Source organism: Corvus hawaiiensis, chromosome 20 (assembly GCF_020740725.1).
Source record: "Corvus hawaiiensis isolate bCorHaw1 chromosome 20, bCorHaw1.pri.cur, whole genome shotgun sequence".
Taxonomy (NCBI): Eukaryota; Metazoa; Chordata; class Aves; order Passeriformes; family Corvidae; genus Corvus; species Corvus hawaiiensis.
Window position 1 is genome coordinate 11,021,854 of NC_063232.1, and position 18,255 is coordinate 11,040,108.

The 18,255-nt window shown below is 60.0% G+C and overlaps 1 protein-coding gene across 3 annotated transcripts in view; it reads left to right on the plus strand.

Annotated features, from left to right (window-relative positions):
• Positions 1-16,387, plus strand: part of HIP1 (huntingtin interacting protein 1) — a 42,388-nt gene extending 26,001 nt beyond the window's left edge. For all 3 annotated transcript variants that reach the window (XM_048324523.1, XM_048324521.1, XM_048324524.1), the window contains exons 2-31: positions 2,745-2,808; positions 3,376-3,518; positions 4,099-4,155; positions 4,601-4,681; positions 5,357-5,433; positions 5,686-5,747; positions 6,981-7,121; positions 7,506-7,563; positions 8,364-8,439; positions 8,899-9,030; positions 9,660-9,757; positions 9,905-9,977; positions 10,333-10,516; positions 10,611-10,699; positions 10,790-10,906; positions 10,994-11,095; positions 11,801-11,995; positions 12,117-12,264; positions 12,356-12,442; positions 12,549-12,656; positions 13,121-13,257; positions 13,364-13,474; positions 13,592-13,650; positions 13,760-13,853; positions 14,212-14,312; positions 14,425-14,530; positions 14,659-14,782; positions 15,268-15,329; positions 15,838-15,949; positions 16,249-16,387. In XM_048324523.1, the coding sequence (XP_048180480.1) occupies positions 2,745-2,808; positions 3,376-3,518; positions 4,099-4,155; positions 4,601-4,681; positions 5,357-5,433; positions 5,686-5,747; positions 6,981-7,121; positions 7,506-7,563; positions 8,364-8,439; positions 8,899-9,030; positions 9,660-9,757; positions 9,905-9,977; positions 10,333-10,516; positions 10,611-10,699; positions 10,790-10,906; positions 10,994-11,095; positions 11,801-11,995; positions 12,117-12,264; positions 12,356-12,442; positions 12,549-12,656; positions 13,121-13,257; positions 13,364-13,474; positions 13,592-13,650; positions 13,760-13,853; positions 14,212-14,312; positions 14,425-14,530; positions 14,659-14,782; positions 15,268-15,329; positions 15,838-15,949; positions 16,249-16,259 (3,009 nt within the window). In that variant the 3' untranslated portion in view covers positions 16,260-16,387. The remainder of the gene's footprint in view (positions 1-2,744; positions 2,809-3,375; positions 3,519-4,098; positions 4,156-4,600; positions 4,682-5,356; positions 5,434-5,685; positions 5,748-6,980; positions 7,122-7,505; positions 7,564-8,363; positions 8,440-8,898; positions 9,031-9,659; positions 9,758-9,904; positions 9,978-10,332; positions 10,517-10,610; positions 10,700-10,789; positions 10,907-10,993; positions 11,096-11,800; positions 11,996-12,116; positions 12,265-12,355; positions 12,443-12,548; positions 12,657-13,120; positions 13,258-13,363; positions 13,475-13,591; positions 13,651-13,759; positions 13,854-14,211; positions 14,313-14,424; positions 14,531-14,658; positions 14,783-15,267; positions 15,330-15,837; positions 15,950-16,248) is intronic.
• Positions 16,388-18,255: the final 1,868 nt, after the last annotated feature.

Genomic DNA, 18,255 nt, shown 5'->3' on the forward strand with positions numbered 1-18,255 from the left:
AGGGTGGGGCGTGGGGCTGCCCCATGTCCCCCATGTCCCCTGCCCTGTTCAGAAAACTGGAGCTGGGCCAGCAGTGCTGCCCAGATGTGTCCTGGTGGGTCAGAAGTTGCCCTCATAGGTTGGAAGCTCATAATTAAATTAGAATTCCGTCAACTACAGGTGTGGGAAGTGGGATCTCTGAGTCAGGGTGAAAGACCCTCTGTGGGGAAGGGGTCTGGGCTTGCTGTCCAGGCAGCCCCAAATTTCCCTCCATTCTGACCCGATTTTGCAGCCAAATCACCCTCCCTGACCCCACTTGTCCCCTGGAGCTGACAATTCCAGCTTTGGTTTCCTGCTGCTGCTCCGTGCTCTCCCAGTTTGCTGATGTGGGCGCTGCCAGAGACACTGGTATGGAGATTTGGGCATGTCCCAGTTGGCTCCCAGGATGAGACCCCTGCCCTGCACTCCTGGGGATGCAGTGGGAAAGTGGGGTGTCCACAAGGACAGGAAAGTGAGATCCAGCTTTTCCTCGGAAAACCCTTCTGCCTTCCAGAAAGGAAGTCTGTATGTGCTTCAAGTGGAGTTGAGGAACTTGGGGATGGAAGCTCCGGGAGGTCCCTGCCCGGATCCAGGAGCTGCCGGCCCCTGTCACCCTCCCACTGTGTCTCCTCACGCTGGGAGGTCACTGGGGCTTCCTTGGTTGGAAAAAAGTGTCCTTGCTTTGCTAGGAAAAGCTGGCACGAAAGAGCAGTTAAACTGGGAGCTCCATTTCTAGCTTTCCCAGGGATGCAGCACTGCTTCCCTCCGGAGACCACCCCTGATCCCGTCGTTCAAGGGCGGCAGGAGCGGACACGTGCTGGCTTCAGGAGAGAGGTGTCTACATCCCACCTCTGGCCATGAGCTTCCACTCCCCAGCTCTGGCTTTGCATTTGGCTTGTTCCTTGTGGTCCAGGATTCCGTTCTGAGGTGGAATGTGCGTTTAAATGCCAATCCTGGCACTCCTCGCTGTGCTGGCTGGTTCATCACAGCTGTCCTGACTGCGTCTTTGGGGCTGCGGACTGGGATTTTGGATGAGGACAAGCTGCCCCTGGAGCTGGATCTGAGGCACGTGTCACAGATGGCTGTTGGGATGCAGGCATCCTGCTCCAAGCCTCTGGGACATGGGCATCCCTCTCCAGACTGGCAGAGGCACCTTCCCAAGCATTTTTTAATGCTGAATTTAATTTTATGGTTTTCCTGACAAGGGGCTGTGGCTGCTGGGACAGACAGAGCTGCAGAGGTGACTCCCACTCTTGTCTTCATGTGCTGGGAGCCTGTTGCCTCCATCCAGCTCCTCAGGAAGGGATGGATGGGTCTCTCCACTGCTGATGTTCCTTTCAGCTCTCCTTAAAAAACCAAGCTGAGATCCAGGTTCTGCTCTGGGTGCCTGGGAGGGGTGTCTTGCAACTGGCAATCTGGGTCCCCTGACACCTCAAAATGAGCCTTCTTCATCTTGCTGATGACCTCCCATGTCACATCCATGGTCCTTACTGGTCACCTCCATGCTCTCCACCCAGAGCCAATAGGGATGGGGCTGCAAACACCACAGAGCAGCACCATCCCTGCAGCAGAACTGGTTCATACTGGGACATCCAGACACGGTTTCAGCTAAGAGGGTGCTTGGCTCTGGGCTGGGGGTGCAGTTGTAAGCGGGGTCTCATCTGTCTCAGGCCGTCATCATTCCCACTCCAGCTGGCACATGTTTTGGTGGCAGAGGGACTTCCTGGGGGTTTGGGCTGTACCCCCTCCCACATTTGGGGCTCCTGTGGGCTCCTGCAGTCCCGCTCAGCACAGAGTCACCAGGGTCCATAGAGATGAAGCCATATGGGGCCACCTCAGAGAGGGCCAGGAAGCAGAGTTGCAGCAAGGATTGCAGTGAGGAAGGCATTGGAATTAATCTCACAGCTTTAATTGGTTTATATCAGTAATGAGCTACTTCTGGCAGTGCTGAGCCAGACGGTTCCTTCCCTTGGCAGCGGGATGTTCACGGAGCAGGTGCCAGGGAAGCACTTGGTGATGTGGGAGCTTGGGGAGAGGGTGACCCTGAGCTGGCATCATTGTGTCCCTGTGTAGGATCAGAAATGGGGTAGAGTTAAAAATCCTGCCTGGAAAACCTTTCCAGTAGCTGCCACTGCCTTCCATAGGATAAATGGTGGCTGGCTGTGCCCAGGCTCCTCAGCGTGGACTCCCCAGGGTCCTCAACACCCACATGGCCAGTTCTGCCTGGGGATTCCACTCCTGCCCTAATCCATGGAGCAGCCAGGACCTTGCCAGGCAGCCCTGACAGTGGTCTTGCCATCCCACTACCTGATTCTTGATGCCCCCCCAAATTGTCCTCCCCATTCAGCCCTGCCAAAAGTGGGGTAGGAGCCACCAGCTGCTGCCCACAATCCAAGGGCAGGAGAGGGACTTGCCTTCCCTCTGCCTGTCCCACCACTGTGAGGGCAGCAGAGGGTTCTTTGTGGGCGCTGCTTTAATTGCATCATTATTATCCTGAGTAAATGAGTCCTGGCAGCAGCTGAACCTGGCGGATGCCAACTGCATCCCAGAAAGGCATCCGGGAAGGGTCAGCATCCAGCTGGCACAAGCAGGGACTGGGGACCTGGATGGGACCCAGCCACTGGCAGGTGCTGTCAGAGCCGAAGGGTCTCAGTGAGCAAGGGGGGGTCCATAAGGGAGCTTCAACCCTCCCCATCTCACCCCCCTCCATCACTTCTCTCTTGCAGACCGTCAGCATCAATAAGGCCATTAATGCACAGGAAGTGGCTGTCAAGGAGAAACACGCCAGGAATATCCTTCTCAAAGCTGGCCGTGGGACAAGGAGTGTGGGAGCGGGGCTGGGGCTGCCCAGAAAAGGGACAGCATCAAGAGGGTGTGTGAGGAGAGGTGCCCAGGGTGCTGGGGAGGCTGGATGGGACCTTGGAGTGCTGTTAACGACATTGGATATTTTTCCAGCATGGCACAGGGTCCCTGCTCCTGCTGTCACAGCCACTGAATGTTGGTAGGTGCCCTGGCTGGTGCTCCCAGCACTGCCATCCCATGAGAGGGCAAGAGGGGAAGGTGCCCGCAGCAGGTTAGGACACTGCCACCAAAAGTGGATCCCCAGCATCCCAGCCAGACACCTGGGAAGGCTCAACGGAGGCACGGCCCCAGCCTTGCATGTGCCATGGTGCTCCTAGAGCAAGTCTGTGGGAGAGAGGGTAGCTTGTGCCACTTTGGGGACAGCACATGCTTGGGGTGGGCAGTATTAGCTCCCTGTGGTGGCCTGGCCCCCCTGGGCTCTGCGGGTGCAGCCGTCTTTGGGTGGCCATTCTCCATCACCAAAGGGCAGAGGAGTGTTTCCTTGACCACCAGCACCGTGCATCCTGGGCACACACCATGAGAAGGGAGCACAGACCTTCTGGTCAGTGGTGAACCGGCTGCCGCTGTCTGGCAATGCTGTGCTCTGCTGGAAGTTCTGCCATGTGTTCCACAAGCTCCTCCGGGATGGACATTCCAATGTGAGTGCCCAAAGCTCAGCTTGGGGCCAAATCCTTTCCCCTGCAGGGCTGCACTGGGTGATGGGAGATGCTGAAGGGTCAGTATCCTTCTGGGGGGTCAGTCCCGGGGTGGGGACTGGAGCTGGAGCCCTCCCAGAGGGTCACTGGCCTCCTAGGGGTCAGTCCTGAGTAGGGACTGGATCTCGAGCCCTCCTGGAGGGTTGGTGCCCTCCCGGGGGTCAGTCCTATGTGGACACCAGTGCTAGAGCTCTTCCAAAGGGTCAGTGCCTTCCTGCAGGTCAGTCCTGGGTGCCAGAGCCCTCCTGGTGCTGCCCTGCCCAAAATCCTGTGTGCCTCAAACGCCAGTGCCAACGGCAGTGCCAGTGCCAGAGGAAATGGCTCAGCGCCTGGCAATGGCATTGGTGCAGGAGCCGTCAGCAAGGCTCCTCCTTGGGAAAGCTGAGGCACCCAGGACTGGCAGTGGCGATAAAGGGTTGGGAATGCATCAAGACCTCCCCATTTCTCACCCAGTTCCTGGTTTCAAGTATGGAGCATCGTGTCCTGGTGCTCTGCCTACTGATTGTCACCATCATTCCTCCAGGTCCTGAAAGACTCCGTGCGATACAAGAATGAGCTGAGCGACATGAGCAGGATGTGGGTAAGTGACCAACCCTGCCAGCCATGATGGGGAGATCCCAGGGGTCCCTTGGCTAGGCTGGGGGGGTGTAGGCTTGGGGGGTTCCCTCTCTCAGGAAGTGGAGCGCAGCCATGGCTGACTTGTGGCTGTCATCACCTACCTGGGCTGGGTTTCAATTGCATTCGGTGTTCCCTTCCACCAAAATCAAATGCCTCCTTCCTGTTTCGTGGCAAAAACCCACTAAAAACTCGGCTCTGACAGTCAAATGAAGCATAGAAACATGCAGAGAAGGTGATGAGAAGGTCTGACCAAATCCCTTCAGTACAGCCAGCCTGCATCCAGGTGCCAGCAAGGAGGGTTTGGCTGTGGTTTTGGGGAGATAAGGGAGGGGCCAGTCATTCTGCAGCAGAAAAAGGCTTTTCGACAGCCTGTCCTGGATCTCAACAGCTTTTTGGGGTCCCCACAGGGCCACCTGAACGAGGGCTATGGGCAGCTCTGCAGCATCTACCTCAAACTGCTGAGAACCAAGATGGAATTTCACACCAAGGTAAGCCCCACCCCATCCCTGTCCCCAGGGCTGTAGCAAGGGGTGGGCACTGGGGTGACAGCAGTGGACCGGTATGGTCATCCTGCTGCATCCATGAAATATTCCCGAAGCTGCCAATGGCCGTCAAAAATGGCCCAAGGACCAATGCTTTGGGGGTGGCAGGATTCCTGGTGGCCCAGGGCTCCTCGGTCTGGGCTGGGAGTTGGTGGGCTGCAGCAGTAGGAGACACACACTCCCTTTCCACCTCCAGCTATCCTAGATGGGGAAAGGGGGAAAAGTGCTGGAAAGAGGTGTTTTCTGTGCCCATCACCCTGCTTTGGAAGTGTGATATGACCTTCCCCAAAATGCCAGAGCGGGTACCCCCTGGGGCAGATATCATTCCATCCCGTCCAGCTCTCTGCTGGCAGCCTCATCTCCTCCCTGCTTGACAGATTTCTCAACCTAGGGAGAATCAGCTTTTCTTCCTGGGAAGAGCACAGATGCTGTGGATTAGGGATGCTGTGGTCACCCAGGATTCAGAGACCCTGTGTTACCTCCCTTTTCCCCCACATCACTCCCCTGGCTCATCCAGGAGCTGACTTTGAGGCTGCAGGATCACAGCTCTGGTGCTCCCAGAGCTGTGGCCAGACCAGGAGAGCCTCTGGAACCCTTTCCCACCTCCTGTTTCTCCCACAGAATCCCAGATTCCCTGGAAATCTCCAGATGTCTGACCGGCAGCTTGATGAGGCTGGGGAGAATGATGTCAATAATTTGTGAGTGTGGGGCAGGGGAAGGTCAGGGAGGGAGTGGGTGCAGGTGGGGGACACGATCTCCCCAACCCCACCGGCAGCATAACCAAGCAGGGACAGGACCTTCCTCCTGCCCCCTGCCCTGTGGCAGGTCCTGAGAACGGGCAGAGCCTCAGGCAAGGCTGGTGCATCCACACTAGAGCACCCTCATCAAAGATTGAGGCTCGTGGGTGGCCTTGGGGACAGTCCTCAACCATCCTCAACCCTGTTTCCTAGTTTTCAGCTGACGGTGGAGATGTTTGACTACCTGGAGTGTGAGCTGAACCTCTTCCAGACAGGTAAAGCCCTGCATTACTCTGAGACAGGGTGGAGTGAGAGATCTGCAGGAGTCCAGCCCCTTCGTGGGGCTGATCCGAGTTGGAGGAGGCTCTTGACAGGGGATGTTGGCTGAGGGCACCACAGCTCAGCTCTTCTATGGGCACTTCACCTGAATTAAGGTTCAACAAGGCAAAGTGGAAGGTGCTGCACCTGGGTCAGTGCAACCCCTGGTATCAGTCCAGGCTGGAGGATGAAGGGATGGAGAGCAGCCCTGCCAGGAAGGACTTAGGGGTGCTGGAGGATGAGAAGTTCAACGTGCCCCAGCCGTGTGTGCTCCGAAACCCCCTATGCCCTGGGCTGATGACACCAGGGCTGGAGGCAGCTCTGCCCTAAGCGGGGCAGAGGGGCAGAATCCCCCCCTCACCTGCTGCCCACGCTGGGTCGTCAGCCCAGGAAGGATGTGGGGCTGCTGGAGCAAGTCCAGAGGAGGACACAGAGGTGCTCCGAGGGCTGGAGCTCCTCTGCTCTGGAGCCAGGCTGGCAGAGCTGGGGGTGTTCACCTGGAGAAGGCTACAGGAAGACCTCAGAGCCCCTTCCTCTGCTTAAAGGGGCTCCAAGAGGACCAGAGGGACTGGGGACGAGGGATGGAGCGACAGGACAAGGGAGAATGGCTTCCCACTGCCAGACGGCAGGGTTAGATGGGATATTGGGAAGAAATTCTTGGCTGTGAGGGTGGTGAGGCCCTGGCACAGGGTGCCCAGGGAAGCTGTGGCTGCCCCATCCCTGGAAGTGTTTCGAGGCCAGGTTGGATAGAGCTTGGAGCACTCTGGTCCTAGTGGAAGGTGTTGGAATGAGATGGGCTTCAGCTGCTCCCAGCTGGTTTTGGAGCATCTTCCCTCTGGCACACCTAGCACACTCGAGTGCCAGTGGGACAACAGTGACAGGCAGAGCACAGCAGTCACGTGTCAGCTCTGCCCAGGTACATGGCTGGGGCTCAGTCCCAGTTGGAGGCCCATGGTGCCAGGCTGGAGTGTTCCCAGGCCTGTGTGGGAGACCTGGGTGGGAATTTCCCCTCCCACTCAGCTCACAAACAGCTGCAGGACAGCAGGCTGTGTCCCCAAGGGCCAGTGGGTATCTTGCTCCAGGCGAACGGCTCTTGCTCAGGATGACATCTGTGGATTTGGCAGACACAGTGTGGCACCTCCTGGTGCTGCTGGTGCTGCTGGATCTGATCCTGCACTCCTTCCCTGCAGTGTTCAGCTCCCTGGACATGTCGCGCTCGGTGTCGGTGACGGCAGCGGGGCAGTGCCGTCTGGCCCCGCTCATCCAGGTGATCCTGGACTGCAGCCACCTCTACGACTACACCGTCAAGCTGCTCTTCAAGCTTCACTCCTGTGAGTGCCCCCAGCAGCACTGCCTTTGACAGGGGGGACACAGAGGGAGGCACTGGGGCCACCACCCTGCTCAGCCTGGGCTGTTCACCACCACCTCTTCCCCAGCCTCTTTTGGGGGGTGAAGGGAGTCACCATGGCAAGGAGGTGCAAAACCCATATCCTTCAGGATCTGGAATTGTGGCAGCTGCCAGCCCACACTTTTCTCTGCCCTGGGGGGTATGGGGTGTGATCCCCTCCTGCAGCAGGACACTGCCTGGATTATTTGGACCCCCAGAGGAGGGTGGCCATCTCTGGGAAAGAGCCATCTCCATGTGGCTGTGCTGATGGGTTGTTCCCTGATCCATGAAGACACCCGCTGGCATTTCTACTTGCTGCTTCTTCCAGGTCTGCCGGCGGATACGCTGCAGGGCCACCGGGATCGCTTCCTGGAGCAGTTCCGAAAGTAAGTGCCCATACCCAGAGCATCGGTGCTCTGGGAGCGCTCCCAAGGCACTGAGATTTAAAATGAGTGAGCAGGGACATGCTGTGGTCTCTGGTACATGAGTAACCAAAACAACAGCTGGCAACCGAGAGCGGGGGGGGGATGTCATGGTGCCAGGGGAGGATATCATGGTACTGAGCAACAGCTTGATTCAAGGTCACAAACTGCAAAGAGCAGATAGCAGGGCTGGCTGTGCTCTGACCACCCAGGGACTAACCTTGGGACAGGGGTCAAGAGCGCCAAGATCCTGACTAGGTTGCTCAGGTGACTGGGAGAGGTGAGAGCTACGAGTGGTGCAGCTGGGCACTGTCCCTCCTCCCCAAAACTGGGAGTCCTGGAGGGAGGTACCCTGCTTCTGGGGAAGATGCTCCTGTAGAAACTGAAGGTGAGGGTGGAGATGTTGGCTCCAGGCAGGAAGCCCCCTGCTCCTGGAAACTTTGGGTAGGCAGGAAGTGGTTTAGGTTGGAAGGGACCTTTGAAGGTCATGAGGTACAACCCCCTGCTGTGGACAGGGACACCTTCCACTAGACCAGGTTGCTCAAGTTCCAGGTCCTTCTCCCTGCCTATCAGGCTGGGGATTTATGGGATAAACCCTCCAGCGGTGGGAGGCTGGCTCCCAACACCTGCCCTGAGTTTGGTGGCAGCACAAAACGCCTTCCCCTCCAAGGCAATACAGTGGCCAGGTGACACCTCCTGGAGCCAGGCAAGGGGTTGTCCAGGTTGGACAAGAGCCATCCTTAACCATTCCCTGCCCCTTGCAGGCTCAAGGACCTTTTCTACCGCTCCAGCAACCTGCAGTACTTCAAGCGGCTGATTCAGATCCCGCAGCTGCCAGAGGTGAGACCCTGCAGTCCCCGTGTTTCCTGTCCCTGTGCCCAGGGGCAGCAGTGGGGCCACTGGCACTGGCAGATGGCCAAAAAAAGCCTCTTGCTGCCTTGCCCAGCTTCTTAGGTCTGGTGGCAACATGGGGTTCCTGGACCTTGAGGATCATTCTTGTATCCCTCGCTGGGTGGCATCCGGCTGGATGGAGCTGCCCTCTGACTGGCAGCTGGGATCCCCTCTCTCACTGATCCATAGCCCTTGCTGAGATCCACCCCTGCGGGTCCTGGTTCCATCCTTGTGGGTTCTGACTCTATTCCTCTGCATCCTGACTCCATCTCTGTGGGTCCTGGCTCTGTTCTCATGGGTCAAGGCATGGGCCAGCTGAGCTCCAGGGCAGGATTTCAAACAACTGTGCCTTCAGCCCAGCAGCAGTGCCAGTGTTTCCCTCTCAGCCCTGCTCCCCTCCCTCCCCAGAACCCTCCCAATTTCCTGCGTGCCTCTGCGCTGTCAGAGCACATCAGCCCCGTGGTGGTGATCCCTGCTGAGGCCTCCTCGCCCGACAGTGAGCCCATCACAGACCTGGTGGAAATGGACACAGCCTCGCAGGTAAGGATGGTGGGGGCTCTCTGGCGCTGAGCCTGGGGTTATTTCTCCAAACCCACACTGTGGTGAGGGCTGAGACAGTGGGGATGGCCTTGGGAACTGGGGAGTGTCACTGCAAAGAGATGGATCGGTGCTGAGTGCCCCATCTGGTGCTGGGTGACCGTCTGGGTGCTGGATGTCCTATCTGGGTGCTGCATATCCCATCTGCATGCTGGGTGTCCCATCTGGATGCTCCTAGGGCTGAGCCAGCCTGAATTCTCATGGTGGCTGCTCAATGGTGTGGTGCCCTCCAGTGATGGGCAAGGAGAGGTTTGGTTTCGAGCATTGCCATGGAGACCTTTAGGTCTTTACCCTGCTCTCTACCAAGGGTTGTCCCCAGGCATTGAGTGCGGAGGGGAGGGAGCATGCAGTGATGTGGCTTTGGGGATCTTCTCCCTCCAGGAGTTAGGTGGGGATGGACTACAGATGCTCCATGTTCATCAAGTTCATAACATTCAGTGCCCTGGGAGCAGCGGGGCCCCAGTGTCCAGGCAGCTCATAGGCTGGCTTGGCAGTGACACTGGGGACATGGAGGGACAAGGGCTCCCAAGTGGTAGTGGGGTCACTCCAGGTCTGTCCTGCTCTTCCCCCAGAGCCTGTTTGACAACAAGTTTGATGACATCTTTGGCAGCTCCTTCAGCTGCGACCCCTTCAACTTCAACAGCCAGAATGGGATGAGCAAGGATGACAAGTAAGCAATGCTGGCGATGCTGCGAAGCGGCCAGGATTGTACCGGGAGCTCCCTGCCTGGAGCAGCCATGGTGGCACAGGGGACACCTCCCCTCCCAGGCTGTGTCCCTATGGCACTGAGGGTGTACCCCATGTCTCTCCTTCCCAGAGACCGGCTAATTGAGCAGCTTTACGGGGAGATCGCAGGCCTGAAAGAGGAGCTGGAGAACTTCAAGGCTGAGGTGGGTGACAGCCAGGTGGGCAGGATGACACCCACTGGGAGTGTGGGGTAGGCTGGTGGCTGTGTCCCTGGGTGGGCAAGACAGTGACCCCATCTCTGTCCTGCCCTGTTCCCGGTGGCCTCCCTCATACAGGGGGTCCGCAGGTATGCCAGGGGGCTGCATCCCTGCCGGGGGGTGGGCTCAGCCCCACTGCCCAGCATCCTTGTGCTTTGTCAAGATGCACTTGGGGGCCTGCAGGGTGGTACCCATGGGGGGGCTGCTGGACAGTACTGGTGGGCATTGGATGGTACCAGTGGGCATTGGATGGTCCTGGTGGGCACTGAACAGCATCGTCAGCCCCCACCCGTCCCCACAGAGCACACGGGGTGCAGTGCAGCTGCGTGGCCGTGCCAGCGAGCTGGAGGCTGAGCTGGCCGAGCAGCAGCACCTGAAGCAGCAGGCACAGGATGAGAGCGAGTTCCTGCGCACAGAGCTGGAGGAGCTGAAGAAGCAGCGGGAGGACACGGAGAAGGCTCAGCGGAGCCTGACGGAAATCGAGAGTGAGCAGGAAGTGCCAGCACTGGCGTGGGGTCGGGGTGAGCCCCAGTTGGGGGGTCCCAAGTGCTCAGCTCTGTGTCACTGTGCGTGTGGCAGGACGGGCACAGGCCAATGAGCAGCGCTACAGCAAACTGAAGGAGAAGTACAGCGAGCTGGTGCAGAACCACGCCGACCTGCTGCGCAAGGTGGGCTCCCCAAACCCCCCCCAGCATGTCCTCTCCCAGCCATGCCCCCTGACACCATGGGCTGCTCATCTCATTCTCTGCCATCGCCAGAACGCAGAGGTGACCAAGCAGATTACAGTGGCCAGGCAGGCCCAGGGGGATGTGGAGCGGGAGAAAAAGGAGCTGGAGGACTCCTTCCAGCGGCTGAGCGAGCAGGCACAGAGGAAGGTGAGTAGGGATGGGGGGGGACACACCAGGGATAAGCACGGGCTTCCCATGGGGCACCAGTTCTGCCAACCTCTCCCCTTGCTGCAGTCTCAGGAGCAGGCAGAGGTGCTGGAGACACTGAAGCGGGAGCTGGCAGCCAGCAAACAGGAGCTGCAGGTGGTCCAGGGCACACTGGAGTCCAGCACACAGGTGAGAGCACATGGGGGCCCCCAGCACCCCTCTGGGCTGGGTAGCCAGGCCTTACCCATTCGAGAGGTGATACCCGCCACTGACCTCAAAACCAGCTCCCTGTCATCTTCTTTCCCACATCTGAGTGGGTTTGATGTCACACAAGGGGGTTTCACACTCCTGGGTGTGGTGGTATGTGGACCAATGGGCTCCAGCAGCAGGGATCATGGAATAAAATGCCTGGAAGAAGAGGGTCAGTCAGCAGCTTTGCCTGCTCTAAGCCCAGGTAGCAGTGTGGCATCACACTGCAAGATGTGCCAGAGGGTATCCCATGCCTGCAGAGCTGTGGAAGACAGCAGGGGTGCCTGGACTCGTTGCAGGGGGTAGAAGCTGGCAGGAAAATGCAGTCACCCATCTATGAAGTGGGCAGACTCAGCAGCAGGATGGGGATGGGGCAGAGGCACCACCCTGCATCCAGTCCTCCATCAGGATGGTGACAGTCTTGATAAAAATGCATTTTCACTGACAAAAGTGAAAGGGCTCCCCAGAAGCCTCAGTTGTCACCAGGTAAGGTCATCAGTGCTGCTGGGGGAGTGGGGAGCTGTGCCTGCACAGGCCATGGTGCACCCAGCAGGGACAGTCAGGGTGACCCGAGCCTGGAATGAGTCCCCAGACTGGAAAGTTCACCCTCGGCACAGCCCCGACTGCTGTTTCATGCCCCCCCAGGCAGGAGCAGAGCAGAACACTCGGATTGCCAGCCTTGAGCAGGAGAGGGACAGGCTGAGCCGAGCAGCAGAGCAGCACAGGGACGAGATGGCAGCTCTGCAGGCTGAGCTGCAGCAGCTTCAGGACACGCTCAGCAGCGAGCAGGAGAACAGCAGGACAGAGCTGGAGACGCTGCAGACCCAGCTGAGAGACAAGGTACCGTGAGGGTCCTCATGGCCATCCCCATTCTGGCCAGACCAGAGGGGTTCAGTGGGGCCAAGTGCAGGGAATGCCCAGTGGCCCAGCAGGGGCCCTGAGCCGAGCTCTGGCCCAGCAGGAGAGCACAGAGCGGGCGCTGCAGCAGCGCCTGGCCCAGGAGCAGCTGTCCCTGCTGCAGGGCACCGCGCGCGAGGCCGAGCGCATGGTGCAGGACGCCCTGACTCGCATGGAGGATCCTGCTCACATCAGCTGCACCGGCTCAGCAGGTGACGCCCCTGCTGCTCCCAAAGCTGGTGTTACCCCAGCCTGCCTGCTCCCTGTGCTCCCGGCTGAGCCCTGCCTGCTGTCTGCCTGCAGATTGCCTCCTGTCCCGGACATTGGCAGCCTCCGAGTGCGCAGAGCGGCTGCGGGACGCACACAGCAAGTACCTTTTGGATGGCGCAGGTGAGAGGTGGCAGCCCCGGGCAGGGGGCACAGGGGCAGCCCTGGCATGCGGGGCGGGTGAGCAGCACGGTGGGCACTGAGGCTTGTGCTCACTGTCCTGCCACAGCTGTGGGTTCCCTGCTGCCCTGCCTGGCCCTCTTTGCCCACCTGGTCAGCGACACGCTCCTGCAGGGCAGTGCAACCTCCCATGTGGCCCCTGTGGAGCCTGCTGACCGTGAGTGCTGCCCCAGGCCAGGGGCTGGGTGGGCAGGGGTCAGAATGGGCAGGGGATCAGGGTGAGCATGGGTGGGGGTGGGTAGGGGTCAGGGTGGGCAGGGGCTGGGGTAGGCAGGGAATTCAGTGGGCAGGGGCCAAAGTGGGCAGGGGATCAGGGTGAGCAGGGGCTGGGGAGAGCAGATGTCAGGGTGGGCAGGGGCTGCGGTGGGCAGATGTCAGGGTGGGCAGGTGCCAGGACAGGCCAGGGCAAGGAGGATGCTGGAGTGAGCAGAGGCTAGGGTGGGCAGGGGTCATGGCAGCATGCTGGGATAAGGTGGGCGGGATGCTGGGGCAAGTAGGGTGCTGAAGTGGGCAGAAACCAGGGCAGGCAGAGGCCAGCGCAGGTAGGATGCTGTGGTGGGTAGGAACCAGACATCTCCTCCCCACATGTGGCCCCCTCAGCCCCCCATGCTGCCCATGCAGGTCTGCTGGAGCTGTGCAAGCAGTGTGGCAGTGCGGCTGTGAGCTACCTCAGCGCCCTGCAAGACCCAGGGACGGTGGCAAGTGCTGACTGCAGCCTGGTGACAGCCTGCCTGGGCCAGATCAGCGCCATTGGGGAGGTGGGTGCCCCAGGAGGGCTAGTGGGATGGGATCAGGCCATGGCAGGCACCACCACAGGGACTGTACTGCTCCTGGACAGTCCCTTTCATCCCATCCTATCCCCAGGAGCTGCGTCCCAGAGGTCTGGACGTCAGGCAGGAGGAGCTGGGTGACCTGGTGGACAAGGAGATGGCAGCAACAGCCGCAGCCATCGAAACGGCATCTGCCCGTATTGAGGTGAGGTCACCATGAGCAGAGAGGTGCCCACAGGCACCGTGCTGGGGGCCTGCTGGGACCGCTGGAGAGGCCAGAGAGGCGCATTGGGCTGAGCACAGCCTCTCTCCCCTCAACCAGGAGATGCTGAGCAAGGCACGGGCTGGTGACACTGGGGTCAAACTGGAAGTGAACGAGAGGTGAGTGGTGGTCGGGGCACTGGACAGAGCCAGGCAGGCAGGATGGGGACAGGTGCTGCAGGCAGGGCAGCTGCTCCACAGGTGGGGCTCAGTGGTGTTTGTCTTGCAGGATCCTGGGCTCCTGCACAGGCCTCATGCAGGCCATCCATGTCCTGGTCCTGGCCTCCAAGGACCTCCAGAGAGAGATCGTGGAGAGTGGACGGGTGAGCTGGGACAGGGATGCAGGCAAGGGGGCAGGCAGGGATGAAGACGGGTGCTTGTCCAGCTGGGGTTCATTGCGCACTTGCTGGGATGTGCTGCTCCAACCCTTGGCCCACTGGGACTTCCCCCCCCAGCTGCCAGGAGCTCTTCTCCAACCCTAGAGTCTCACCCTGGTTATGGTTCCTGGGGTGTCATGGTGATCCCTGATCTCCCTTCCCACACGGGGGACCCCACAACCCCCAAGTTCAGTGTGTCTCCAGCTCCCACACACATCCTGAATGACACCTTGACCTCCTCCTTTCCCCACAGAGCAGGGGTCGGGGGGTGCCCAGTAACTAATTGTGCCTTTACCAACGGCAGGGTGCAGCATCCCCCAAGGAGTTCTATGCCAAGAATTCACGCTGGACCGAGGGTCTCATCTCCGCCTCCAAGGCAGTGGGCTGGGGTGCCACTGTCATGGTGTAAGTGCCACTGTCACCAGAGCGGGGAGAGGATGGCAGAGTCCTGCCGTCACCACAGGGAGGGGACATGGATGGTGGGACGATGCTCCAGCCCCTCTCTGCTCTCCTGCAGTGACGCTGCCGACCTGGTGGTGCAAGGCAAGGGGACATTCGAGGAGCTGATGGTCTGTTCCCGGGAGATCGCGGCCAGCACCGCTCAGCTGGTGGCAGCCTCCAAGGTAGGAGCAAGGCTGCTCCCCTGCCCATGGTTCAGGGTGATGCTGGGGCACCATGTGGTCACCCCAAATCGTGGGGCTGGTCTTCTGCTTGCCAGGCGGGGTGTGACCCCTCCTCACTGTCCCGGCAGGTGAAGGCAGACAAAGACAGCGCCAACCTCTGCAAGCTCCAACAAGCGTCCCGGGGCGTCAACCAGGCCACAGCCAGTGTGGTGGCCTCCACCAAGGCTGGGAAGTCTCAGGTGGAGGAGAAAGGTAAGTGCTGGGCTGCAGGGATCTTAGAATCATGTAATCACTTAAGTTGGAGAAGCTCTCTAAGACAATTGAGTTTAATTGTTCCCCCACTACTAACCATGTCCCCAAGTGCCACATCTACATGGCTTTTAAATCCCTCCAGGAGCTGTGACTCCACCATGCCCTGGGCAGCCTCTGCCAGTGCTGAATAACCCTTTCTGTGAAGAAATTGTTCCTTTTATCCAACCTAAACCTCCTCTGGCACAACTTGAGGTCGTTTCCTCTGGTCCTAATGCTTGGAGCACACACCTGACCCCAAAACCTTGAGTGCTCTTGGCACTCACCACCCTTGGTTGGTTGTGCCCCTCTGGTCTCTGCCCATGGCTGCCCCTCACTCCCTCCCTGCATATCCCATGATGCCAGATCCTGCCAGTGGTATGGGAGCTGCCAGGGGGTCCGAGTGGGGAGCAGAGCTTGAGGCGGGTTGGTGGTGTCTTTCTCCACAGATAGCATGGACTTCTCCGGCATGACACTCACCCAGATCAAGCGTCAGGAGATGGACTCACAGGTAGGAAATTCCCACATGTTTTGGGAAACACCTGGTCATGTCTCTCTTGGGCTGCCCAGGGTGGGGCATCAAATTTGGGGTCACCATGCCCAGCTGCCCCCAGGTAGCACAAGCACAGGGGAGGCCCAAGGTGTTTGCCCAGGAGTCATATGCACTTGGTCCTTGATCCCTCCCCTGTGCTGCTCCCATCATGGCATAGCAGCCCATGGCCACCCTGGTCCCCTGTGTGCTACCCACAGCACCCACCTCTACCTGGCATGGGGCAGCTCTGGGGAATTCCCCTGCCTGGAGTGCCCACACAGATCATTGCGCCTTCACCTGCCTGCACAAGCAGTGCCTACCTGAGCTCCATCCCCTCCCCAGGTCTGCTTGTCATTGGTGCACTCGTGGGATGCACCTCTGTGGTCTTTGGGCTCGACATTGGGGGCATAATGGGTGTGAAAGGGGAGTGCTTGGCCCAGCGCCGTACCAGGGTGCTGGCTGGGCATGTCCTGGGCCATGTCCCCAGGTGCGGGTGCTGGAGCTGGAGAACCAGCTGCAGAAGGAGCGGCAGAAGCTGGGGGAGCTGCGCAAGAAGCACTACGAGCTGGCTGGAGTGGCGGAAGGCTGGGAGGAGGACGGTGAGTGGTGCCAGCCCTGCTCCAGCTGGGCAGCTGCTCCCAGAAAAGGTGGGGCAGGATGGAGAGGCCCTGCCTGCCATCCATGGCAGTGAGCAGGTTTTGCTGCAGCTGGCATGAGCCTGGGGATAGTTGGCACACATGGGCAAAATCCTATGTGGAGAAACCCGAGCTTGTGGGATCTGCATCACCCCCAGGCAAGGCCACCAGGTGCTGCTAGAGCAGCCCTGTGGTCCCAGCGGTTTGGGGCAGAGGGATGCCGGTGGACACTGCACCCCCTGACCCTGTCTTCCCGCCTATAGCTGCAGATTAGCACCAGTGGTAGAAGCAGCCCACGGGGGACAGCAGGGACCCTGCGGGGGACACCCCTGGGACCCCACTTGGTGCAGTCTTTTGACAAGATCCCCAAGGAAGTGGTGCAGAAGCCCCCCTGAAGCACACATCCCCTGTGTCCCCCCAGGAGCCGCCTCCAGCACCAGAGCCGAGCCGCCAGCGAGAGCCCGGGCCCGGGGCGAGGGCTCGCGCAAACCGCACCTGTATTTATTAGAGCTGCTGGGGGCGGGGGGAGGTGTCTGCGCGGGGGTCTTTAACCCTTTAGTTTTGTTTTTGCACAGATTATGGGAACTCTTAGAGCCGTCTCTGGTTGAGCGAGAGCGGTCGGGCTTCTCTTGCCTCTCGTTGCTTTTCCAGCCTTAATCCAGCCCCTGGCTCGACATGAACGTCCCCCCGCCCCAGGAATGAGCATGCTGAAGGCCACAGGGGTACCACTGGGTGGGGGACAGCTTTCGGGGTGCTGCTAGGCTTGGTGCTAAGTGTGCTCCCACTCGGCAGGGGCACCAAGTGCCTTTGGCCACTGCAGGCTGGGAGGTGGTGTTCCCATGGGACACCCTGGCCAGTGACACGGGGTGCCAGGAACAGCTGGGAAAGGGGTGGCAGCAGGAGCGGTGCTGCCATGAGCTCCTGCGCCTCATTCCAGGTCCCCAAAACACCTTCCAAGCCCCACCTGAGCTGGGCTGCTCTGCCCTGACAGATCACTGTGTTCATGCCAGCAATAAGCCCTCCGCAAGGTGCTGGGTGCGGGTTTGGGCCACCGCAGTGCCACTGCACAAGCCACCAGCTCCTGGGGATGGGGGGTGACTCTAGGGCAGCAGCACAGAGGGTTTGGGGGGCAGCCAGGGTGCCCCAAAACCAGAGCATCCCAAAGCCAGAGCAAACAACTCCCTGACCCTGCTGACTTTGGTGCCACCCTGGTGCCACCGCCACCCTCCTGGGTGCAGGGGGACCAGGGCCAGTGTGGCTGTGGGCAGGGGTGGCCATGGGGCTGGCACCAGCAAGGGAACCTTTGTGCCTTGAGCAGGGGGCTCAGAGGGCAGGGGGGAATCAGCCACCTCCGGGCCCCCCAGCTCATCTCGCTGCAGTGGAGACAGTGACGTCAGACCAGGCAGCGATGTCCCCATCCCCCATGGTCCTGCTGGTGCCCCTGCTGGGGCCAGTGTCCCTCCACTCGGGGTGCTGAGCACAGGATTTGGCCTTTCTCCCTTTGGGAAGGGGCTGGGCTGTCACTACGTGCTTTCCAACGGCGCCCACCCATCAGCACCCAGCTGGCACCTGGAGCAGTGGGACCTGCCACCACCGTGGCCTCGGAGCTGCCACCCCTCCACACAGCCATCCAGCGTGCAGGGACCCGCTGTTCCCATGTCCTCCACCAGCCCTGCTGCCAGCCCACCCGCTCTGTGCGCCAGCCCGCCAGAGGGACCTGGACCTGCCCCCGGGGGTCCTGCTGCCTCCCCACCCTCAACCCGTGCTGGCTCCCCTAGGATGCAATACCAACCATCCCGTTCCTGCAGGACACAGGGAGCCCCAAAACCCTCCCCACTTTTTTGGGGGGGAGTCTCGCCTGCACGACCAACTACCTCAGGCCTTGGGGGCCGGGGAGCAGCATGGGGGTGACAGTGGCAGCGGGGGCTTGGGGGACAGTGGCACTGTTCTCGCCCAAATCCACTTGTCCCTTTTGTATCTCAGCCAGGTGTGGGAGGAGGGTCCCTGCGGTGTCCCTGGTGCTGGCAGCTGGTGACAGGGATGCAGGGCAGGTTGATTTGAGTTTTCATTGTATGATAATAACGACCATGTTGTTTGTTTTGGATTTTTCAATAAAGCCTTCAGCCCAGCCCCGCAGCTTGGGGGGGGATGCAGGGGACCTGTGTCACAAGAGGGTCCTGGGCTCTGACCCCTTCAGTGTGCTCAGTGGCCCCCAAAATCACTTGGTGTCGAGGTGACCCAGGTGTTGTCCTGGTGATGACCTCCAGCCT